The sequence below is a fragment of the Simochromis diagramma genome, unplaced genomic scaffold (genome assembly GCF_900408965.1).
Source record: "Simochromis diagramma unplaced genomic scaffold, fSimDia1.1 OVJJ01000205.1, whole genome shotgun sequence".
In the NCBI taxonomy this organism is placed as follows: domain Eukaryota; kingdom Metazoa; phylum Chordata; class Actinopteri; order Cichliformes; family Cichlidae; genus Simochromis; species Simochromis diagramma.
In genome coordinates this window covers 271,923-297,847 of record NW_024386782.1, presented here as the reverse complement: position 1 = coordinate 297,847, position 25,925 = coordinate 271,923, and the positions used below count along the sequence as shown (strand labels likewise).

Below are 25,925 nucleotides of genomic sequence, written 5' to 3'. Positions count from 1 at the left end.
TTTTTTGTTTGTTTGTTTTTTCAAAAGGCATCATTCTGACACTTAGAGACATCAAGTGCTGAAGACGCATTTAGGAAAGTCTGTGATGCATGTCCACACCATATGCTGTCATTGCACATATATTACAGTAAGTAATGAGCGATGTTCATTCATTCATTCGCTGATATTAGAAAGAAAAGCTTCAGAAATCAAGAGAACTCACCCCTTTGCCCATGTTGGACGTCCAGATGTCGGCGGGTTGTAATGTAAAGGACAGCACTTAGGAACCCAGGCCACAGTTGAGACTCTCCTCCCACGTGTGGAAGACACTGGTGGCTTTTTTGGGCCTGGCACCCCCACCACCAAAAACTCCTGTCAGGGTAACCTGACCCATACACCCCGCTCCACTGGCCCTCCCCATTAGGGCTTCTCCATATTCACACCCACCCACTCTACCGTGAGCAAATGGTCCCACGCACACACAGCAAGTACCTGCACCTGCTTAATACGTCACTGCCTCCTGTCACAACACACAAGGCCTCTTAGAGAACAATGGCTCTTCAATCACTACAAGTGAAACCTTGGTAGCAACATAACATGCAGCATTTCTAACAAACATCATAATGAGGGACCGTTAGTGACCCTTAAGAATTCTCATTAAGACTCATTATCATGCAAAGGGAAGCACAGTGTCCAGCTGTTCGTGAACAGTAATGATAGTGAGAAACTGCTGTGTTATTGTATAGCGCTGAAATGATTTCTTCATTTGTCCTGTGCATGAAATCAATGTGACTCACTGCCAACACAACACTTAAATTAGCTTAAAGTCCAAGTTATTTACTACATAAGGTGGGTCATGACCACTGCGCCCACACAACAGATGCTGCAGATGATCTTGTATCTAATGTGCACCAAATGTCTTATCACTTTTTGCCAATTGCTTTTAGAGCAGATTCTATGCTTGGTGTCTGCTTACATTGCATTGCATCTAATCCTGTATGAACTTTGTACTTTAGGTCTAAGCGCCTGTACAATGAGTTTCTCTGCAGTAAAGGTCTTTTATTTTTAATGGTATATTAGCATGGTTGTTTGAAGTTCAGCATAAAACTCTGTGTAGATAAAGCTTCTTATTAAAGTGTCTAAGACATAAGCCAGAGAAGTGATCGTACAGGTCAATTAAACGAGTAACCTTCTAAGAGAAAAAGTATCTTTAAATCTAACTTGGAGGTTGTATATTTCACTGATGATGGCCTAAATCTTTGTACTAAATGTCACGAATTCAGAAAAAATTTATAAATAAATATGTGCAAAAATGAAATCCTCACACATCAAAACCCTTTAGAATTTCACACTGGACTTAATTACAAGAAATATAAAAGAGAGCTATAAACACGCACAGATACTTTGATTCATTCGAAAAATAAAGTTGAATTAACACGCATTGCTTCCTTTGTGGCAAGCACCTGATAAATGTGATAGAAAAATGGTATACATGAGTGTAAGCAGATAATGCCTTCAGTGCATACTTAGTCTTTTTACTTGGCAAGAGAGTTAATCCCAGGAGACTCCTGTGTAAATAAGCAGATGCATATTTACAGCCTGGTACAAAAATGGGGCTTTGATCAATTTCCTTGTTCACGGCTGTGTGGGGAAATTTTTTAATGACTAATTTATTTAAATCTGATCAAGCCTAAATTTCTCAATTTGAAGGGCATAGAAATGCTGCTACTACCTTGAATGACAGGTGGGTCCTGACACATTAGCTGAAGATGCTTAACTACTAGGCCTACTCCTTAATCATGTTTGTTTGGAGCATTTATCATGCAGTTAGCTCCCAAATAATGGGCTTATTGCAATGTTTATTGTACCACAGGATTAAATAACAACTCTGATGCTCAGTTCTGGTAAGTAAAATTTGAGTATTATTAGCAATTTAGCGCTACTGTACTGTAATTAGCAGTTATCTGTGAAGGTGCCTTGCTAACCAAGTTAGCAGAGAGCTTAGCCATCCTCCCTCTCTGTTATTATATCAAAACTCAGGAGTTATTGTCTTAAAATTTCAACTCAATGAATGACCGCCTTTAAGTTTCAACAAACCTAACTTAAAATTTTGAATTATAAGGACATTTGTAGCTCTACACTAAGCTACCATGTATTAACTCGATATTTGCCTGTCAACCTTCTACTTATATATTTAGGGATTCTGTATGTTTTGATTGATGAGTGACTTAATTCTCATTTATTTATTGATTTATTTGTTGGTGAAGGGGATATCAACAGGCAGGAGTGTGCTGATGCTATTGTGTCAACTTTAAATCATTTAAATAAAATCTGATGTTGCTCTTTTATTTTTAATACTTTGTTAAAGTTACAGATATCTTTTAGTGTAATAATATACACTTTTTATATTTTACAACATAGTTGTTTGTCAATTCTAAATAGGCAGCTTTAGCTGGTGAATACGTGACCGTTTTTACAGGTCATGGTTGCATCCTCTACATTTTTGCCAAACAGAAAGAAACTTGCAACTTTGTGCAAGTCCATGATCAGTCAAATTTTGTTTTTGTCTTTTTGTTTCACTTTTGTCCCACCAAGCCCGAGAGAGTGAAGCCACAACATGCTCTGCAGTAATTCTAAAATCCTCATTACAGTTCATAACAGGTGTAACAACAAAATATATCAGAGTGTATGAGCAACTTCAGCCATCCCTGAAGTTGAACTCAGTTGTCTGGAAACTTTGCGTTGCTCAGGCAAGCAATCTGGCTTTATTACTCCACAACTAATTTCTGGCTAAAGTCTGGCTTATACAGTGCATTATCATCCATCCAGTTTAACTTTGGGAAGCACAGCATATAAGCATCTGTTCCACAATGTCACAAGATAATACAAAAATCCCATCTGCATCAGCTTTAAATTGAATTTTTAACACATTTAATTATGGTTGTTTGAATAATCCAAAATAAACCTACATTTGCAGCATTCAATGATCTCCCATTGGCCAGTCAGTCATACACTGTCTCCGGGCAAGTCACCGCACATCTGTTAAAGACTCTGATGTGAATAATGAGGCAAAGTATTTTTGAAAAGGTTATGCTCACTAAATCCCACCAGCATGTTAATTCAGGGGAAAAAAATCCCCTAAAAAATTGTATGTTATTTTGCCATTTCGTGAAAGGGTGGTTAATGGTTGCTAGGCATTTATTTCCTGTTTATCATTATTCCTTTTTGATTGTAGGATTGCAAAGGGCATGATGAGGAGAACCCATTTTAGCGCTCACCTGCCACCATCATGCAGGAAAGCTTAAAAGTTTAATTTCAAAACTGAATTCCTTTTGTACTTACAAGAAAACCACCACCTGGTGATCACTGTGCAGCATTTAAAACCGCCAGATTACATCCTCTAAAATGGTCTTTCTGAAAATGCAAAAAGCTTTCAGATAGCTAATAAGGTTAGTGCTGTTCTATAATGAGTTTCACTTCTCTTGCCAGCAGTAAGCATATTCAAATATTTCAAATGGTAACTATATCATTTTGGAAGGACCTTCGTCTTTTGAAAAGTTCATAAAAGTGAGTCTTGGCAGAGACGTACGTGACAAATTTACAGAAAGCTTAGCACTCGGCACAGAAAGAAAGACACGGCAGGCACTTTCAGCTGGGTTTACTTTTGTCTTCTGTTGACAACAGCTGGCGACGTGGGGATTTTATTTTTATTTACGTTCTCTTTACAACATATTACAGTCACCAAAAGTCGTTAGTGGTTCGAAAATGATCACAAGCATTAAAATAAATGTAAAAAAATGTAAGAAGCTCCAGTCATTTCAAATGAAGGAATGTTATTCTGCAACTACGACTAACACGGTTCAAAATACATACAAAACGTGTGTTTAAAAGGCAGTTTTAATGCTGTTTGTCTTACGTCAGGTGTCTGTGTGGCTTTGCTGAAAAAAGAAGAAAACATTCTAACTAATCCATTTGACTGGATAGTTAAACAGCGACTAGTGAAACCAGTTATATCGATGTGGATTTTAGCACCTCCATTCCTGTTATGAATTTTAAAGAAACATTCAAGTCTACGCTTTCCACCCTGCATATTAAGCTCACCAATCGCAGTCCATCTTTGGCTCAGGGTTGGGGAAGGAGCACCTTTAAAAGAAAGCTCTGGGGGAAGAGGAGGCTCTATCTGTAGTGATACATATGGATTTTTGGCTGGGCTTAACACACCAGATAAGTCTCTTCCTCTAAAGATTTCTCCCACAGCAAGCACCTTCTCCCCCCATCTTTTTTTTTCCTTCCCAGCCACATCGCGCTGCATCTAAGGCTAACCAAACCCTTATCCACCCTTCATCTTCTCTCTGACTCCGCACAACAACCTTGATTTCCCTTCATCTTTGAATAAAACATACCATAGAGACAGCCACACAGTACCTTCCATAACACACAAGGTCAGAAATATGACATATTCCAAGAGTTATACATTTCTTCCCTGCCTCCATAAACATGTTCTCCATGTGTTTTCTTGCACACATGTAAAAAAGCCTCAGAAACATTTGCTTTACTTGGGGTGACATACTGCTTTTGTTTTTTAAACTTCACATGTAATCAAATTTTTAACACTTTTAACAAGACACACATATACATAAAACACGCAATGGCGACCGGAAAAGAGCTAGCTAGATTATAAGTTTTTGTTTGGCGTCTTCAGTGAGGACTAAAGGCGGATTTGTGCCCATCCGTTTCTTTCCTCTGGAAGTAGTGGGCAGAGGAGAACCTTTTGGCTTTCGAACCAGCAGAAAAAAAAGACACTAAAGGGCCGGAGAAGAAGGGCTGGCAAAGGGACGTGCCCCTTAGGGAGGTGGTGCTTGAAGGGCAAACGAGAGGGCGTTGGTCGATCACTGGTGAACACGAAGGGAGGGGAGAGAGAGAGAGATGTCCATCACCGAGTTGAGAAAAGAGAAGAAGCAAGAGGAGGAAGGACAGAAGAGAGAGGAGCAGAGCATTGAGCTGTAGGCCTGGCAGTCAGATAAGGAGAGGCTTAAAGAGTGGAGTGGATTGTGTATAGGCCTTTTCTGTGGGGGAATAATGCCGTGCAGACTCACTAACCGGCAGGAAGAGGAAGAGATAAAGGAAGTCAAAGACGTTAAGGACGGCGAGAACGAAACAGGGAGTTTAGAGAGAGGAGATGATTCTCAAGATGGGGGCTGACATGAAGAGCAAATAACAGAGGAGAGGAGACCGCAGAGGAGGCAGGGAGGGAGATGTAGAGAGAGATATCTTGTTACCAGCACACGCTAAAATAATTAGCCCTGGGTTGGCGAGGAGAAACGTGCAAGCGGATTAACTGGACCTAAAATAACTCTGAAGCTGCACCTCTTCCTGGTAAGCTCTTTTGTCAGACTCGTGAGAGCGTTCGCCAGCCTCGGAGGCCGTGACGTCATTCCAGGTTGTCAGTCCCCGGCCGTCGAGTCAACAGCAAACTGCCTCATGCACTTAGCGCAAACAGCGCAGCAGGGCCCCCACCACCACCACCTGCTCTGCTCGCCTCTCTCTTCCACCCCCTTCCCCCAATCTCCTGTCGTCTGAAAAATGTGCAGCTGTTACAGTAAGCCCGTACGCTCTTATAGGACCAGAAATAGCCCCCTTTAGCCAGGGCAGGGACACAGCGACAACCTCCATTAGCTCAAATGTGAGAGGATTGAATCACCCCGAGCTCGAGGGCTTGAACCTCTATCTGCGCCGGCTGAGAGCAGGAATCATATTTCGCTCCCACTATCACTCTCCTGTCCCTCTCTGTCTCGCTTTTTCTCTGTCTAAAGTCCAGAGTGCACTCGCAGCTCCGCTTAGTGTGTGTGTGTCTGTGTGTGTGAGTGCGTGTGTGATTGAGTTGTAAACATTAAGCGGGGACATTCAGGGGACTCTAAACACGAGGGGATATCTTTCAGGTTCCTCTTAAGGAAGTTATGTACATAGTTAGGCCCTAAACAGTTTTACAGTTTGCCCAATGAGCGCATACAGGATCTCCGGCGAGGCGTCGTGAAAATTATTTGACACCATTGCCGCTGATATAGTGGGACTATTCTTACAGCCAGTGCTGTCTTGAAAGAGTAGAGATAATAGAAAATAATGGGGGTTGCATCAGGCTGGGCGGAAAAGGAGGGAGCAGACTAGAGGATTGGAGGCAGTCATGGAGAAGTCAGACCTTTATCTACAGGAGGAAGAAAAGAGGGAAGGGAGGTGAGAGAAAGAGAAAGAGAGAGAGAAACAGGATAGAGCAGTTAGCATATAAATCACTTCTGTAATTTGAATTAACAAGAAAGTCAGGAAATTCACAGTGAAAGGAGGAAGAAATGGAATAGGAGAGGGGAAGAGAAGGAAGATCAGTGTGAGGTGAGAAAGTTGGAGTTTGACATGTCGCCTCTGAAAAAAGCAAATTGGCTTGTCCCTGCAGCCAGGGCTTCGTGATGCGTATCGGACGCACTTGGAGAAAGCTCTTCTTTTTTTTTTTCGGTGGATGGGATCACAATGAAAGGAACCAGAAAGGCAGAACCCAGGGAGCAGCTTTTTAGATTTTGTTATCAAACCAAGCCGTCTTAGGGTCTCGCTTCAAATGGCATATCTTATGACCTGACAAAAGCACTCGGGGTGCTGGCTGGTGTAAGAGATTATCACGACATCTAAGATCTCAGCCAGTATAGCTGCGTTTATAATCATCAGCCTGTGACAGGAGCAGTTATGATTTGACTCATTTATTCAGGGACTCAGGTTAGCGTTGTGGGTTGAAAGCAGGTTTGTGGTTTCTCAATAGACTTCCCACTCTCTTATCTTCGATGGGTCCCCACCCCCACCTCCCTCTCTCGTGGTCTGTTATTTGAAGGTGAGCTGATTGGCGAGCCTGGAGAGGAAGCCAAGCGGTTCGGACCTCCCTGTCCCTCCTTCACCGCTGGGGCCCTCCTCACCATTTCTGCGAGTCAGCTCCAGCTCGATGGTCATCAGTACCCGACCCGAGCCCTCCTCTCCTCCTCCCCCCGCCCTCTCTGTTTTTCTGACTATGGTTCGCTGCTGCTGCTTGGGCTGGGCCTTCCCCACCGCCTGGCGTACGGGCTGGAGCAGCCGGTCAGCGAACCCGCCCCAGCCCCTCCCCGTATCCTATTTCTTATCCTTGCGTGACTCCTGCTTCTTCTTTTCCGAGGTGGCCGCCTTCACCTTGGAGGGGTCGGCGGGAGGCACAGGGCCCTGTGGGGGGAGGAGGGAGAGGGGAATTGGGGGGAGAACAGGGGAGGAGAGTCACTTCAGGAGGAAAGGAGCGTGAGGAAGAAGAGAGAAAAGAAGGGGGGGGTGACACAGGTGTGTTAGAGGTGAGAAGATGAAATATGGGGTTAGCAGGATGGGTGGAAATGTGAAGAGGAGAGAGAAAAACACATTTAGGTGGAAGAGGAGGAGGAGGAGGGTGAGGAGGTAGAGAGAGAGTTCTTTTAGGGGAGGGGGTAGCAAGTGAGGGGGGGCGGTGTCCAGAGCTGTAAGGGGGTGACAAAACAGGTAACCATGCGTTAGGATGGGACCCAGTGGCAGGTAGGCTCCATACACCTGTGACAACTGAGTGACAATTGATGATTAACAAACAGACAAACGCACACACACATGCAGAGTAGATTTTGATTGGCTATTGAGCAAATATTTCCCTTGAATTATTTACATATCCAGTGTCTTTGAATTTGGCCTTGGTTTGTATGAATTAACTCTTTGCCGTCCTTGTCTCGGTCAAAAATAGATCCCTTTACTCTACCAGCCACATTCACCCATTCACTCCCACACATTCACGCAGTGCTTTTTATACTATACATACAGCACTTTTACTTTCACTTATCAAACACACATAAATGACACATCAGGTGCAGTTTCAGGGTTTCGAAATATCTCGCCCAAGGACGCTTTCGCATGCCGACTGAAGGCACCGGTGATAAAACCACCGACCTTCTCATTAGTGGACGACCTGCTATTCCTTCTGAGCCACCGCTGGATCCTTCAAAGAAAATGTTTACAAATGTCTCAAATTTAGCTGGAAAGTGTTTTCATCTAGGTTACATTTCAGTGCTGAACATTATTCCTCTGACTGGAGTTCACTAGGGAGTGAAGACCTTTAGCTCAATGCGAGGAAGCCGTTTAAACACTGTTGAAAGTGCCGCTGCAGATGGAGCCGGGACAGTTAAACGCCACGCATTGAACTCTTTTTAATTATTTTTAAAAGAACGCTTTTTCATGATTAAAATCGAGATAATTTTGCTTTAAAGTCTGACTTTGTGACTTATAAATAATTATACTGTTGTCATTTTTCTTCTCCCGTTTTTATGTGTTTCGCTTGTTGTTCAAATACATAAATGGTGAAAATCCAATATGTTTGCACGACCCTCTTGAAAAGAAATGCATCTCTTGGGGGGTTAGCCTGTTAAATATGAAACATGTTTTGATCCCAGACACGCTTCATTCGACCATTAAATACTAGATGTCTGGTATATGTTTTAGACTTTTACAATTACACCAAGAACAGAAAAATTAAATCATTTCCAGGGTAGCTGCACTTTGAGGCACAGCATCCCATCACATTTAAAAAGGGCAGTTCCAGGGTCAGAGTGGCAACAGAAAATTAAATATTTCTGAAGTATCTAACTGAGCTACTGAATAAATAATAACTAAAGTGTGCAGGGGAATAGTCGTTATAAATCTTCAACACTGTTTTGCTGTAGCTGTGGTCAGGGACAGACCTGCGTAATCTCTTAACATCCTCCAGGCCTCCGGTTACCCTTTGAGGGTTTGGGTTAAGGTTAAGTTAACATTATGCATCATAACAGAAGAACTGAGAGCTAGGTACACTTCACTTAATTTTTAAAAGTAACATGCTCTAGTTTGAGAGCACGCTTGTTTAACCTGTGGCTAAAACACACTCTAACCCTAAACCTGAACGAGCCAAACTCTTTATTTAGCTTCTGCTTATGTAACTTTGCAGTTTTACTGGCAGTCCTTCTGTTTATCGTTTGTGTGTTTTCTAAAAAAACAAATCTCCTATAAGAAATCAATAAACGCAGGAGGAGGAGAGAGGGAAAATGAAGTAAAGTGCTGCTTCATTTGAGCACAACAAATCCAGGAGGAAAGACTTGACCAAGTGGAGATAAGGTCAAGGCAACACTTAACTTTACAATAACTGTATTCCAGTGCATTAACCCCTGAGTTAACCTATTGAAAACTATCACAAGCGCATGATAATGCTTTGATGGAGCCTAATAAAACTTTGCTCGTATGTAATGGTTTTTATAATGCCATTCCTTTTGAACCCCGGGTCAGCACAGTGTTGTCGTGTTACAGAGAACAGAGTGAAGAGGGAAGCGTGCCGGATATGAGGCTTTGAGACTGAAATACTTCTCCTCTAATACGTGAGGTTAGTCAACAGTGGAAAGCACACTAGAGGCGGTTTCTACCCACTGAAGCTCCCAGTAATAATACCCCGCTGATTGCATTAGAAAATTTATCTTCTTTAATTACGCACTCTGCAGAAGCTGCACACACAGACGGCAGTTGAGACACACAGTGCAACCAACTCGACAGGGAAGCTGCAAGGGCCGTCCGGTGTCATTATCTTCGATCATGCTTACATTCTCTCATACATCACTGTATTGTTTACCATTATGCATCCCACGATAGGCTCGAGTTTTGCACTGCAGTGTTTTCCATAGCTCCCACGCTAACGACGGGCTTGCTTCGTAAACACACTCCAGCCTGCTTATGCAGAACGCAGTACCACCCTCGTTACAGGGGCTGCACACACTTCAAAGGAAATGTGGGTACAGTGGCAAAATAGGAGGGACTGGCGGGGAGGTAGATAGGTAGGTAAGTGGCTGCGTCCCGTGCTGCATACTAAAAAGAGAAGGTGACAGGTGAGGAGGGAGATTGAGAGGTAGATGAAGAGCGAGAGGTAGTGATTTTCTGTCTGGAACCAAAGCTGATCAGAACCCAGAATACCTGAGGAGGGAGAGGAGAGAAACTGGAACGGGAGAGAGGAAGGGGGCGGCGGGGCGTGGAGTGGAGGGTGAGGAGGCAATCGGCAGAGAGAAAGAGAGAGAGAGGGAGTTAAAAAAAAATGAAAGAGCAAAGAAGGAGTTACAGATAGATGCTTCTCATGGTCAGCAAGGTAGTCGAAGGCATGGAGAGAAGAGGAAGATGCGACTGAAGAGTGGGAGACAGGGGACCGGATAAAAGGAATCTGAATGAGAGAGAGAGTGTGCGAGGGAGGGAGTGGAGTGAAGTGAGGCAATTGGGGAGTGGAGAAGAATGGGTGGGTTGTGTGTCTGTGTGTGTGTGTCTGTGCTCAGATCGATACTGAGTGCACTCAATTATCATTCCAGTACAGTGCGTGTGTGTGCATGCGTGTTCAATCCTGTGAGCTTTCTTATGTGTGTGGCTGCAGGGTAAAGTCCTCTTCCACAACTCCACCTAATGGGGAGTAGCGGGCACCACAGGGTTCCTTTGTCTCTCTGTCTCGCTCACCCTGTTGTTCACTTCCCTGCCCAAAAGCCTTTTTTGAGATTTGTAGTGCAAGCCCAGCAAACAGAGGAGCGACGAAGACGGCGATGCTGATGCAAAATAGTGTCGTGTCAGCAGAGCCTCCTAATAAGGGCTATTTGATCAAACAACCACTTATGAGCGCACTGTAAACTCCCACGAGTCCTCTCTGTGTGTGGTGCAGCTAGAAGACCAGAACCAGCTCAGGGGAGCAAAATAAATAAATAAGCTAAAACACACTGGAGAGTGAGCTCAGATGGAAAAGCTGTTTTCGCTGTATATTTTTCTTCCAAGCAGAGACTTGCAGGAGAGTAACTGCAAATGACAACGTTGTCAAATATTTCAGTGTCCTTTTGGCGGCGAGTTATTTATTCATATATGCACTGTCATCCGCCGCAGGCACTTGAGAGCAACTGACTGCAGCTCAAGAATAACCTGACAATCATATGACAGTAGAAAGGAAAGAAGAAGACAGAAGGAGGAAGCGGGGCTCCGGGGAGATGAGAATGAGTGCACTTGTTTAAGGTAGGAGGAAGTCTCGGTCCTTGCCGGTGTCGCCCTCTAGGTTTACGCTACAGGGGCAACACGGCGCACTCCGGAGCCCGCCACCGCTTTACAGTTTGCTTCTACCTGTGGCTAAATGACTTGCTGTTACAATAACACCTTTGATCTCCTGCCGCGGATATCTTTACACGTCTCTCGTTTCAAAGCCGAGTCTTGATTGTTGAAAACGCCTTGAACTCAAATCCTTTGACTTCTGTCTCTCTATTTTTTTCTTTTTCTTTTTTTTATTATCAGCATGCAAAGCATACAGTCGATTACAACCCTGCAGCCCCCGCATTACCACAGAGTAATCAAACAGAACTTGCCCTGGTGCACAAAAGAATACAAGCCACCAAAATGTCTGATTAATCCACCTCTTGAGGCTATCACACCCCCATGAGGAACAGAAGGGGGAAAAAAATACACCAACTCCTTGGCGTGCAGCAGCGTAAAACCACTGATAACAGCCCAGACCATAATAGACCCCGTGATTTTCATTTGACTCCCAGTGAGCAAAATCAGCAGCTCCCGTCCATTTCCCCACTGCGAGCAATCATAGTCCCATTCAGTAAGGCAATAGCATTAGTGCCATAACCTGGCCTCGGCCATTTCACAGTCACTGGTTTGAGTTTTTCCTTCTTTTTTTTTGTTTTTTTGCCCCGTAGTTGTGTACTGGCACCATAGTGTTAGGACCCCTCCCATCCCACCCCCGAGGGAGCTGAAACTGTGGTGAGGACCACGAGAAAGAAAGGTGTGACGGTGTGGGCTTTAAAGCACCACGAACGCTGAGACGACACAAGAATTTAACAGCTTGAACACTGTTATTAGTGTTAGCGGGCCCGGCTTTGAATGGCATGTTATTTTGTTGTTGATATGTTGCTGAGAGGAGGAGCCGGCTGAGTGTGAGGGCATGCTCGAGCTGGTTGGACTGGCATCGGGGGAATGCGATTAGGAAACTGTGCCGTTATGCACTGTCATGTTGGATGTGTGCTATTGTGTTGCTGCGCTGCAACAGAGGAGATGAATATTCCCTCTGACAACATGTTTCCTGAGCCCAAATACTCAAACACTGAATGCCATTGTAACCTCTCCAAAAGCACATCATTTTACTATTAGCGCCTGAATGTGACAGCAAACCAATCTGTTGCTTTTGGTGTTATCGGGTGGATGTGTATATGCGCCGGTCTGTGTGTGTGTCTGTGTGTGTGGTGGGGCTGGAAGGAGGCAGAGGAAGAAGAGGAGCGGGGGCAGGAAGGAGAGGAAGAGAGGCATGTGGAATAAGTAGAAGGGGAAACTTGCCTGTCTCTGCTGTGAACCCTCTTTCTTTTTCTTGCCATGTTTGCTGGAGGGGACAAAAGAAAGACAATGTCAGGATGTCGAATCTATCTCTCCCTCCAGTGGTCACAGGGCTGCATTGCCTGGCAGCCATCATAAAGAACATCAACTTAATCTACTGGCCCTGTCTCAAGCACAGCCCCCAGGTGCTAGATGTGTTAAGATCTCATAAGACTGGAAGATTGGAAGGGTATAAGCAAGATGATGAATCTGTCATTTTCATGATCTAGTAGATAATCCACTCAGAAACCTTCACTTCACTACTTTTAATCATCTCGCCTTGGACCTGAGCAGTACTGTTTTTAGATTAAATCTAAATCGAGAGATCATTATCTGTGTCTTTACAGCTGACTAACTTCAATTTTAAACCCCGCACACCTAACCAAATCAAATCGTGGTACAGCAGCTATGCCAGCTTGGCCACGCAGGTGTCCATGCCAGGGATGGGCTCCGGCTTCAGCTCCAGTCCCTGGCAAAAACCCGACTGGCAGAGAGCCGCCGGCCACAGGGCGGGCACTGACCTGACACTGAGGCTGAAGACTCGGCGTGCCACTAGGAACCTCATCAGGTAGTAGATGACCACGATGAGCACCAGCAGGCCCAGGACCACCCCGATGATAGCTCCTGTGATCACGCCAGCCTGGATGGGCACTATGAGTGGACGAGAGGAAAAAGCAGATGAGGAAAGGTCAAAAAGGACAAAGATGGAAAAGTGGCAGTGGAAAGCAAATGCCAGGTTGAAGTCAGGAGTGTTCATAAGAAAAAAAACATGCAACGAACAAAAAAAAAAAAAAAACAGTAAAGGAGATGGAAAAGAAACAATGCTGTCATTTGTGGGAGGAAATTGGTAGGAGAGGAAAGGGTAAACAAAGCTAAAAGGAAAGTGAATAAGAGATGAAAGCAGCAAAGAAAAGTAAAGCAAAAGATAAAATAAAGGTTGAATGAAAGATTAAAGATACCAGCACAGTGAAGGTAGAGAAGGAGATGAAGCGACAGAGAGATAAGGTAGAATAAAGGTGAGATCAGAGAGAGAGTCATGGAGAGAGGCGCTGAGGGAGAAAGTGGAAGACGATGGCGTAGGGGATGGAAGAGAGAAATGGGAGGAGAAGCTGAGAAGGAGGGGGAGAGAAGAAGTGAAAGGGAGGCAGTGATAGCAATCGCAAATAGAGAAAGAGATAAAATTGTAATTGATTTCATTTAACGGGAGGTGCGGAGAATTCTAAATGAGGCAAAGCAACGACTGGTTTGAAGACAGTCGCTTGATTCGGATGAACGGCGAGAACTGAGATTAATTTCAGAGTTTCAAATGATTAAAACAAATGAGAACAGTTCACTTTCAATGGAAAAAAAAAGAATACAGGGTGGGTGGGAATCTAGCAAGCAGGAATTTAATTTAGGAGACAAACCCCCCACAGGACGTCTCACCTTTCTCAAAAACCAGCAGTCGGACACTGGAAGGCCGGCCCACTATGTCAGGGGGGTTCTTGGCGTCACAGGTGAAGGTGCCGTTGTCGCTGAGCTCCAGGTTTTTGAGCAGGATGGATCCGTCACGGCGACCTGGGTTTCCCACAAACTCCAGTCTGTCTCTAAAGGGACCCTTGTTGTCAACGTAGGCAGCACCACCAGTGTAGTGGAAGATCTACAAAGGACAGTCAACACACTGTCACTCTGACTAATGCTGCATTTGGATGTTTAGTAAGTAGAGCAGCAGATCAGACCTGTGATTTCCTGCAATAACAAATTTCGCCACTATTTGTGTGCATTTTAAAAAAATACAGAGATGCACGAAGCACCTGTCAGGGGGACACTCATGGAGCATTAGAAAAAAATAGGGCACAGCTTTTAAAACTGGCAAGCAGCTTTACACGAGGGCCAGAAAATAATATTCAAAAGCAGCTCCTGAGGGGTGTAGCAAATGTGACGCCAATTACTACCACACGAAAAACATATACAACATTTATAACTAATATATGGTGGATAATTGATAACTGAGGGGGTTTGGGGAATTCCAGGCAGTGGACCAAATCCCAGTGAAACATATGAGCAGTCTATTGTTTTGCATTTATAACCTATTAATTATTAAGTCCATTCAGCGTGCTGCCATTACTGCAGCAGCAAGTCTACAGTCATTACCGCTGCCTGCTGACACTGACTGCGGTGACCTATAGATAGTTTAACTGACAGAGTTAGCCAGTTTACTGTTTCTGATGCAGACGTTGTGATTGTTTGGTTGCCCTATTTAGAGGTTCTTATCTTTCCCAATAATACAACAGTAGGTTGATTAAATTAGCCCATTCTTGATTTATTCCACCACCACAGCTCCCAGAGCAAGAGCTAGCTACCTGTTTCCCTGTATTAAATTAAGCAGATGCACACTAATCACTGTGGTACTGCAGTTAGCCATGATGTTGTTACTGGGAACAAAGCACTTTTTCTTAATAGTTTTGGTCTGTTTCTTGTGCACATCTTGTGCTCTGCACACACAGGTTAATGTATATGGTCTCAAACCGGGCAGCTTACAGCTTATTGAAGGCTTGTAAATCTCACTCCTGCTGGACCAGCTTAAACTGCAGTATTGACTGCACAGTGTTGTCAAAGGTAGTTTTACATGTAAAGCAATTTAAAAGCCGGAAGCAAAGGAGAGCTTTGCATTTAGATGTCTGCATATTGTCGTGGCTTCTGGTTCTTCTTCCTGGAAGAAGTGCCATGACTTTTAAAATGATGACACGCCGTCACCAAGTATCGATTATTAAACATTAAATGGTCACAGTGGCAGAATCAGGGTGATGTTCTGGATTTTACAAGGTCAAGGTCAAATGTGTCTTTCAAGGTTTCATCTATAAATAAAGACCCGAGGCCTGCGGTTGCTGTTACCAAGTCCCACGTGAAAAGAAGAGGACCTTTCATATGATTAACGTGTCAGAAATCAAGTATGACATTTTAAAGGGACAAATGCAGCGTGACAACAGATAGAGATATGAAACTGTAAATCTGTCCAGGCAGGGAAAGAAATGAGCGACTGAAGATAAGTGAGGAAAAAAATAAATAAAAGAAGAAGAGAAGTCTAGTTTCAAAGTGAGGCCACCGCGGGAGACAGATGAAGGCGAAGGAGGTGAGGGAAGGACATAATGAGAGAGGAGGGGAGGGACAAAGAAGGTAGAGCTGTGGAGGAGGAGATTAAGGGAGGTGGACAGAGGGAGGCGCAGTCAGGATGGGGAGATAGAGAGATTAGAGAGATGGCAGGATGATAAGGGCAGGGAGAGTGAAATTAAAGAGCAGGAGGCAGGTGATGCAGCGGGAGGAGTGGGGAGATTAGCAGAGAACGTTGCTTTTAGTTAGTGCAGATGTTGGAGTAAACTGAGTACTTGTGTATGATGACATTTCAGATATGCACAGTACTGCATTTGCTGGATTAAACATGGATTTGTTTTTGGATAACCGCGCTCCCTCAGTGCTCTACAAATCACTTTGTGAATTTTGGAAGACATTTAAAATACAGACATCCGAAGATTAAAGAACATCTCCCGAGAGAAATCAAATCGCGTGGCCTCCAAAAGAAAACCACACCTTCTTCCTATTATCGGTTTTCTCCCTTTGCTTGCTGTGTTTCACAGAGATGGTGAAAACAATAAAAAGTCTTTTGGCAGAAAATATAGACATTGTTGGCAAGTCTAAATTTCTGTCAGTGCAGCAGACTTGTGTACTTCCCTCCTAAATATTTATACATGACTTTGTGAATGTGAGAACAGTGGGAGTAAACAACATAAGAATGTCATTCATGCAAATAACAAAAAAGGAGGGAAGGCTCTCCTGCTGCAGCCCGCCTTAGTGATTTACATCTGGCTCTTTAGCTGCCAAATGCTCCATTATTTCAACAGCTAGACGCTATCGTTGGCTGTCTGCTGTATAATTCTGGACAAGAGATGTTTTACTGACACAGCTGCATGCTGCAGATGAAAACAACACTGTTGTGGGCAGGGAAACAATGGCTTTATAGATACCACACTCGGTGACGTTTCGCTGGAGTTTCATCAAGCGCAGCTTTGATGCGACTATACTTGAATTGCTTGTTCCTTTCAAAGTAGCCGACCTATAAACACACAACCTTTCATTTTGCATAGCGTGTGTATATGTGTGTGAATTTGAGTATTACAGAGATGGAGTCCCGTGAGCCATCGGGCCTGTATGTCCAGGAGAAGGTGACGTCCTCCGAGGTCCAGCGCCAGGAGAAGAAAGAACAGGAGAGTCGGATGTCAGAGCCCACCAAGGCGTGCCGCTCCCAGCCAGTGTAAATCGCGATGGCCTGGGACTGCTCAGGCACTGGGAGACACAAAGCAGGTTTAAGTGGTTAATTCACACATAGAAAGAACAAAATATTCTGGGAGCTCATATTATTTTTGATACTATGAGCTGACCTTCAGGAATCTAAATCTGTAACTACAAAAACACATGTACATAGTTGTTAGTGTGAGCTGGTATAAAAAAATTAACATGCACTGTTTCTTAGAATACCTTGAGTACCTTTGTGAATATTTTTACACCTAAACTGTTATCAATAGACACAAAGTAGTCCTCTTTTAGCATAATCCTAGGTGCATGCATATACATCCAGATAGTCACTGACAAACTGCACATTAAGTGGGGTCAAATGTGCCATTGATTCAGAGTTGCACTCAGTAAATATTTGGGTTGTCTCTGAAAGGGGGAGCTTCATTTTCTCCATTGGTATGGATAATGTTGGCCTAATCATGTGCACAGTTTATGCTTGAATAATATTTAATGATCTATGTTAATTCAGTCTTGGCTGCAAAAATCAATATTTTAACTTCCTCCAAAAATGCACTCAGCATCTCAAACAACTACCAAAGCCCCTCGGAGCTGCACAGCCTCGCCGCTGAGCAGTATCATTTTTTTTTGTATTGTTCACTTTCCCAACGAGTCACAGTATTCTCACTGCTGTATCAACACAAATGCCCTTAAGCACTCTGGAGTTTTCAACACCCAGGGAGTAAAGTTCGCAGCTTTCGCTGTGCACATCCTTGAGCGATAGCCAACCCCCGCAAAACTTGTCAATGAAATCACGCTTGACGTTTTTAATTAAAATTCTGACAAAACATCTGACAGGAGGGAGTTTAGAAAGCTGCCTCCTCGAGAGCAAAAACTCTCAGTTAAAAAGCTGCAATGCTGCTGCTCTTTAAAGTTACAAGCTTGGAGACACCTGCTTCGAGAGAGAAGCACAGATGGACGGTGCTGACCCATTTACTGGAATGCATGCAAAAAGAGACTGAATCTTCTACAGGTGTACTGTTGGCCTTTTAGATTAAATCAATACAGCAAATGCCAAGATATCAATTAAAATGCTTTAGCTAAGTGTCAATCCAGTGTAGTGGGAGGTATTAGAGTGCACTCTGAGATTGATTCAGTATCAAAGCTATTAGACCTTTTTCATTGTCATCAAGTTTATTAGTTTTCAGGTAGCACAAAACACACAAAAACCCACTTTGCCATATCCTCACATCAATAGAAAGATCATTTCTACATCATCACTTTCAGTAGATTAAGTTAAGTGTGAGCTTTTTTTGTTAGAGAAGTCCTCAAAAATGAAGTTAAAACTTTAAAAGAAGATGTTTTCTTTCATTTTCCCCCCCCTTTTTTTTTTTTTGTTGTTGTTGTTGTTGTTGTTTTACCTATTCCCAGGAGGGCAACCGACGTCAGCGCCAAAAACGTCAGCATGGTCTCTGGCTTCTACGGAGCTCCCAAAAGACTGATGCTGCAGACCCGACTGGAGTCGGTCGAGGAAGAGTCCCTCTCTGGAGGGAGCGTGAGTGGAAGGAGGAGAAAGAAAGAGGTAAAAGAGAGTGCAGGGGTGCAGGATGCCAGGACAGAGGGCTTCAAAACAGGACAACAACAGAAAACCCACTGTCCCAAGTTTTATACCCAACCACACCCCTCGTTCAGGCCTCAGCCCGGCCCATTCCTCCTCTCCTCACACTCCCCTCCTCCCGGCTCTCTTCATTTCCCTCTCTGAAATAAATGAGCGCATGCTGTCTTTTGAAGTGGAAAAGAAAGGCAGGTGACAGACACCTGCTCAGTACAGTAGTTGGTGAATTAATTGGATAAGCAATAGGCAACTAGGGGCGAATTTGCGAAGTATGTGCGACATTACAGAGTGATGAATGTGACGTGTCACATTAAACCCTCACCTTGATGTGACTGAGCTGACAGGAGATGCTAATTAACACTTAGTGTGTAGGTGCAGGTAAAGGCGTGTGACGGGGACTCGTGACCATATGCGGCTGCTCTGTATGTGATCACTGCTCGCATGTTAGTATAACATGGAGAGATCCAGCAGAGAGGTCAGTCCAGGGCTCTCTCCTCCATCCCCCACGCCTCACCCCTCATTCTCCTCTCCTTGCACTTTCACCCTGTGGCCCAAACAATGCACCAACTATTTTCTCTCATTCTTCCCCCTCTTCAGATTCCTGTCATTTGCTGACGTCTCGCACACGAACACAAAGGAGAGAGAGTGGACAGGGCCTGACTGGTGTTTGCCTGTCTGTCAATGGGGCTTTCTTCCTCTCCCTTTCTTTTTCCCTGCCCAGACAAAGCTGCGTATTGAAATCGCAGCACCCACTCCTCAGTTTTCCAGTGGCACAGACAGCAGTAGAGTGTGGGGAGAGACATGCTATATATAGATGGGTTGATATGAGGACAAGAGAAGAAGCACCGACGTGAAAGTGAGGCAGCGGCGAGATACAGGCGCAGGGTGAGGAAAATATGAGAAGGAGAGCAACGGAGTGAGTGAGAGTGAAATAAAAAATAAAGAAAAAAAGTCTGATTTCTGGAGGTTTCATTCAATCATTTTGTCACCCGTCATGAATATGGATTCATTTAGCCGCTGGCATATTTGTAGTGAATACATGCTCAAATTAGTAGTTCTCCTCTAGCTTCAGCAAACACACAAGCTGGATACACTCAACACTGAAGTGTAAATCATATCAACCTTGATTCAAGTCCTGCTGCCTCTCTTTAGAATTTGTATATGATGAGTGAGAAGAGCTGGCACTTGACAAGGACGTCCACTTTACCCACTTCACGTCATTATTACACTGAGCCCACTTATCCAAGTTTTCTGGGATAAAAATCAAGGCTCTCGTTTTGCAAGGTAGCACAAAGCCAAGAGAGCAGCAAAGCGCCGAGCATCAGATCAACTTTCTCTCACGTTTCAGACGACAGCATACATTTTTTTTTTTTTTTTGCCACTTGTGACAGCCACTCGTTCATCTTAACTCCTCAGATACCCCCCTGACGGATCAGCTGAACAAAATGGACCATCTGCCAACTTGTTGGCGCCATCAACTGTCTAAGCTTTGGCTTGAATGTCTAAATCGCGACATCCTTAACAATTATTGCAGATCCTGCCTTCAGGCCCCAGAGAAACAGGGGGATTCTTTATGAGTCTGGCAGGTGCAGAATGTGGCAAGCACCCAAACTCGTCAGCACCGAGCGATGGTGGCAGCGGCAGCGGCTGAGCTTGGCAGGCAGAAACTGTATCACGTATAGAGCGAAGGCCTCCATTCCTTTAGCTGGCAGTGATATAGCACACTAATGCAGGAGAGGGAGAGCTCATCTGCTGCTAAATTATACAGAGAGGAGAGGTAGAGGAGAGGGAAAAGAGGTACCAGCGGGAAACAGCGGGGAAAACTCGATCTGTAGACCAATTTTAACATTTTTTTTTTTTTTTTTTTTTAGGAAAATTATACACAAGTCCTCAGCTGCACTTTAGTCATATTGAGGTGGACGAGGCTTCACATCAATTGGTGTTATTAGAGATGACTGAATACGCAAAGTACCTCAGGCTTTAGCCACTGTGCGAATGAAACCATCTCAGCTGTCTGCCTGTGTAACCCATCAAGCTTGTTTTCACGGGTGGAGACAGTGGCCTCAGTTGTATTTGGTGAGGGCATGTCATTAGACACCCATATAAATTTATAGAGCACATTTCCTTGTGATTTTCTCATTTCCTTTGACATCAAATTATTTCCAATGGAATGAGGAAAAAAGAACATACCAAGCACACTTTGAAAAGCCCACAGATAAGCGCAGGCTGGGAAGGCATCCCGAGCTGTAGATGTTAGGGGCACTTGTCAGCTCTATCCATGTCTAATTTTTCTGCAATGTGGAGTATGTTTGTCACAGCTGAGTGCAGCACTGATCACAAGGCAGGCTGGCAGATGTGCAGATGTCTTTTTCGAAATGTGGAGGGTTTCTGCGAATGAAGAGCCGCTTTAAGATGGGACTGCTGGAGGGTTTCTTGCCGGTCGAGATGGGAAAAAGACAGAAGAGATACACACCACAGAGGCTGGTTCATACCAAGGTCAAAAGACTAATGACCGTCAACAGCGATCCAATGGAGTGCACTGCAATCTCAACCCCTTAAGCACAAGCATCTCAGTGTGGGCCAAAGTGAAGCGCTGAGAAGTGGGGAACAACAACTGCTGCCATCATAAACCCATCACAAAGCGGTCTCGTTAGCGACTGGATCGACTCGCAGTTTCGCTGAAGGGGTTGAATAATCAAGCGAAACATTTCCATAACCAAATAAGGCAAATGAGCCATGGCGAGCAATTGGCCAGAAAACTGTCAAAAGTTCAGGCTAGAAGGCAGGATTAAATATAAATACAGCCGTGTTATTCCACCATGGGTTTCTAATAGGAGGCAGGTTAACGATGCAGCAACAACAACAAAAAAAAGGTCAACAGAAGAAAGAGTAGATGACCAAAAGTATGACATAGGTGTGTATTCATTAGTAATCTTTGACATTTAGAGAAGTTATTCTAAGTGGTGGGAAGTGTGTTTCATAGAGCAGCAGCTGCAGCTGCTTAGAGTTACAGTTTGACACACTTTTGGCTCAGTTTAGAGTCAATGGTTTTATTTTCACTGTTTCTGTAAATGTGTAATGGTATGAAAGCATCATTGGATTTACAAAGAAAAAAAATTCAAATTTCTGATTCTTTAGTGAAACTGTTGTTTGTTTTCCATACTCTTCATAGCTATCCAAATCTATCCTACTTGAAAAAGTAATCACCCCCTAAACCTAACAGCTGTCTGTGCCATGTTTGCCAAACAAGAACTACAACCAAGCGTTTGGAATGACTGACGAGACTTCCACGTCGCTGTGAAGAAATTTTGGGCCACTCTTTGAGCATGAACGGCACGTTTAAGGACATGCCGGGACATCTCAATTTGATCAAAGTCCAGACTGACGACGCCCGCCAGAGCTTTCAAGCTGGTGTGTATCAGGTAACGGTCCTGCTACATAACCCGAGTACATTTGAACTTTCTTCCACAGGATTTTCTGGTAGAGAGCAGAATTCATGGTTCAAGGTTCTGAAGCAGCAACTCCATGCCATGCAAACTACCAACACCATGTTTGACTGTTGATATAATGTCATTTTAATGAAATACTTTTAGTTTTGTGCCACGTGTAACAGGACTCAAAACTTCCAAAAAGTTAAACCTTTGTCTTTTCAGTTCACAGATTGTTGAGTCATTTTCTTTTTATAAATCTTAGATCAACCTCTTTGTTCTCTTTGGTCAGCAGTGGTTTTCACCTTGAACTCTCCCATGGATGCCATTGTTGCTCAGTCTCTTTCATATTGTCAACTGAAACACGAGAAGTCTGCAGTTCCTTTGCGACCTCCTGAATAAGTCGTCGATGTGCTCTTGGAGTAATTTTGGTAGATCGCTCCTAGGAAGGTTCATCACTGTTTCAAGTTTTCTAAGTTTTCTCCATTTGTGGATAATATCTCTCAGTGTGGTTTGCAAGAGTCCTAAAGCATTAAAATGGGTTTGTTAGACTTTCAAGACTACTAGATGTGACTGGATGTTTCTCAGTTGTTTCTTTACATTGTGTCATATTTTGTTGCTTTGTTAGTAGGTTCTATGTATATGATTTATTGATGCGCAATAATGAGGCCTGTGTGTGTCAACTCAGATTTTCAATAAATGTAGTTAGTCACAGTTAATTCACACAGGGTCAGGTAACCTTTGACAAATAGGCAAATAAATAAATCAGAAAGCAGGGAAATATTTTCTACAACTGACTACAACTGTGCAAGAGGGGAGGACACACTTTGCACCGATCACTAGTGAAATCAAGCTTCCATGCTCACATCCACAGCTATGCCCAGTTTAGAATCATCAGTCACCTTCTGCATGCATGTCTGCAACAAGCACTCTGAGAAAACCTCCAAATGCACTGGAAGAAGATGCAAAAACTGCACACTACACCCGACCGACCAACAGGTTTGCACAAATTTGGAGCACTTGCTAGCTGGTTTTCATTGTTTACTGGATGTAGACTGGTGTTTGTGAAGGTCACGTTGTCTAACACAGCTCTCCACCACTCCGCTCCCATGTCAAATAGTCCTTGCAGAGCCTAGGGGTGTGTTTTGATGGTCCCACTGAGCTCAAACCAGATGGGATGGCGTGTCACTGCAGGATGTTGCTGTAGCCCTGCTGCTCAAAACAGTGTTGCTTTGAATGCTGAATAAATTTCCAGCAGTCTCACCTGCTAAGTCCCCCCTCCCCAAAAGCCACACACCATTACAGCTCATCCTCTGTCCTTCATGGTGTGAAGCACACATGCAGATGCTCAGCAAACCAAAGTCCAGATTCCCACCTCATCTAATGTGTATTTGTTGAGTTTATTGGCCTTGTTTTTCTTAATGTCCTTCAGCAGTGGTTTCCTTGCAACAGCTAGAGTATGACAGACTGATTCACACAGACTTCACCTAGCAGTTGAGGTTAAGATACTTGAACTCAGGGAAGCACCACTGTGATGCTTGTGGTGCCTGAGGTGCTTTTTTTTCCAGACTGACTGACCTTCATGTCTTAATGTAATGATGGACTGCTGTTTCAGTTTACTTGGCAGCGCTGTTGTTGCCATTGAAAAGGGGTTTATTTGCTGTGCTGTACCAACATTAGCTTGGCACGGGGAAAAAAGATGATTTCAAAGAAAAAAAATAAGGTAATACATGTTTTTTTAAATCTCTTTTGATGACTCAGGTGATGTGAAGAATCGCAGACATAAGCAGAATTGTTTTACACTGTCAAAACAGAGGGGGGAAAACATCAAATATGTAACTGTGTCCAAAGTATAGACAGCCACAGCATGTGATAAAATTGTAAACTGTGATGTAACACCTGAACACATAAAAACCAGCTGAAAAGCAGGAAGTTTATCATGATGAAAGGGAATAACTCATTAAAATTGTTTTTTTTTTCGTGTAAACTCTGAAACAAATCTTTGATGTCTGAGCAAGCAGAGAGACTAAAGGATGAATGTGAATATCTACACACAAGTGTCATTTACAGGAAAGGATTACAACGGTTATATTTCACAGTGACGCCTCAGCCATTTGAAGTTCAGTCATGCATAGGTTCTTTTTTTATTTTTAATTTTGTGGAGAGTATTCCAACTTTTCTCCTTTATTGCCTGGTATTTTTTCACTGTTTGTGCTTAATAAAAAAAAGTCACTAAGATTGAAAATATGTCTAATAAAATCGTGGGTGAAAAACAGCAGAGTCACACTGCTTTGTGAGTCCAGATGTCTGTGATGTATCACAGCCTCTCCATAGGAGGTATGTGGTATCGCTTTTGTGGACCTCCTGTTCGTGGAGATGTTTTATATGTCCTAGTTAGTAAAATGCTGTTAAACTAACTACGATATGGTATGAATGTAAGTCGCGTTTGTTATACTTGGCATCCACTGTTGTTAATCTAAGTCTATCAAGGTTATTGTACTTAATCAAAAAAAATAAAGCTAAGTGCAATTTTAGTTAACTGAAATAAAAACTAGATTTTAGGGTAAAAACAGATATTTTGTGCTTACAAAACTTTTATAGGAAAATTCACACACACTGACACTTTATTAGGTACACCTTATTAGACCCCCTTTTGCCTTCAAGCTGTTTGATCAGAAACCTGCACATCTCTGGAAGCTCTCTCCCTGTTTCTCACACAGATGGAGCAGATACTGGCCCTGCTGCTGGACCTTATGTAACCTTAGTCTCCTGGTTTCTCTTTCACACTGTTCAGATACTTAATGGTCATTTTATATTTCTATTTCCAAATAATCTTACCAGTAGTTGTCTCCTTCTCACCAAGTCGTGATGGTCTTGTAGTCCAGCCTACAGTTTTACCCCTGACATCCTTTCACAACTCTTTGGGCTTGCCCATGAAGGTGAAATGGAGGAAACTGATTCTGTGGACAGATGTGCCGTATACACATTACAAATTTAGACCAGAAGTATCTACAATCAATTAATCAGTTACAATATTTGTACCATATGAGCACACAGTCAATCTATGAGAGACAGACATCTGGTTGGGTTTTAGGGGATCAAATACTTATTCCACTTAATGTCACCAAAATCAGTTTATAACTTGTGTTTCTAACTTCCATAAAAACTAGACTGTTAATTTCTTTGTAAGTGAACAAACTTACATATTCAGCAGGGGATCCAATCATTCCCACACTGTATGGATGCAGAAATCTGGATGGGCTGGACTTCCTGTGCTTCAATGGGCTGTTGGTACTCATGCTACCAGCAGTGACGCTATCAAAAAGCAAAACCAGAAGGGATAAAGAGAGGACAACGGTCTGCTGCAGACAACTTAACTCCTTATTTGGAGGTACTTTTATTATTTGTCTTTCCTTATTTATTTCGAGGACAGTGGTGTCCACTGTCTTACTGACAGTGAGCAGCTGGTTATGAACATGTCATCATTCAACTTATTCTTGCTCTAGTGTCAAGGGATACCACTGGGGGGGGATTAGTCAGTAATGTGTTTACATTCAAGTGGCACGGATCTCAAGCACCAGCAGAAATTATGACCCTTGTCCACTTTGAGCACGGAAAAACTGAGTGTGGGTGGTGGTGGTGGAGGGGCAGTCAACAAATGTCTGATTTTCAGGATGCTGCTCAACCATGAGAGATATCGCTGCTAAACTTTTTCCCTAATTAGGTCTGTTTTTGTGCTTAAATCTAAATAATTTAAGCACAGCAGTGATTTGTCATGGCGTGTCAGAAAAGAAAAAACACTGGAAGACAATTACCAACGCCACTGTTTGTGGTTTCATTTCAAGGATTTGTTGGCACAGTTAAACCCAACTCGCATTAGTTAAAATGAGCTGATGAAGTGCACTGATGAGTCACACTGCGCACACAATTCTGCACTGTCTCTGGTGTTGAGGAGCTAATACCCTGTTAGAGTGGAGACTGGAGGACGAGGGAAATCATATAAAGGGCCTAAAACAGAGGGGGCCTGACATCATCAAATCCGAAAGGTTACTGGCCAACGCTGGGCGCTCAAGCTCAAGAAAAACACTATTGATATGCCGTGGGTTCGGCCGGGGACAATGGCAGGGACTGTCCCTCCCGCTCTCCCTCGTGGCCTGGCATCGCAGAAATGTCACAGAGAGCACCAAACAAATGGATGGAGGGATAGAAAG

At 43.4% G+C, this 25,925-nt stretch overlaps 2 protein-coding genes across 7 annotated transcripts in view; both read right to left on the bottom strand.

Annotated features, from left to right (window-relative positions):
- The window catches only part of atp1a2a (ATPase Na+/K+ transporting subunit alpha 2a), a 51,516-nt gene extending 51,189 nt beyond the window's left edge, over positions 1-327 (bottom strand). For both annotated transcript variants that reach the window (XM_040014393.1, XM_040014401.1), the window contains exon 1: positions 203-327. In XM_040014393.1, coding sequence (XP_039870327.1) covers positions 203-214 — 12 coding nt within the window. In that variant the 5' untranslated portion in view covers positions 215-327. The remainder of the gene's footprint in view (positions 1-202) is intronic.
- A 3,295-nt stretch (positions 328-3,622) lies between these two features.
- On the bottom strand, positions 3,623-18,324 carry mpz (myelin protein zero). 5 transcript variants are annotated; one of them, XM_040014423.1, is made up of 7 exons: positions 18,093-18,323; positions 16,559-16,725; positions 13,831-14,044; positions 12,927-13,056; positions 12,370-12,412; positions 7,180-7,209; positions 3,623-6,181 (listed from the first exon to the last, which is right to left on the bottom strand). In XM_040014423.1, the coding sequence occupies exons 1-7, from the start codon at positions 18,136-18,138 to the stop codon at positions 6,170-6,172; spliced, it is 642 nt and encodes a 213-aa protein (XP_039870357.1). In that variant the 5' UTR covers positions 18,139-18,323; the 3' UTR covers positions 3,623-6,169. The 5 variants fall into 5 exon arrangements, with proteins under 5 accessions (XP_039870357.1, XP_039870348.1, XP_039870370.1 ...); XM_040014414.1 differs by having other exon boundaries at positions 3,623-7,209; positions 18,093-18,324; XM_040014436.1 differs by lacking the exon at positions 7,180-7,209.
- Positions 18,325-25,925: the final 7,601 nt, after the last annotated feature.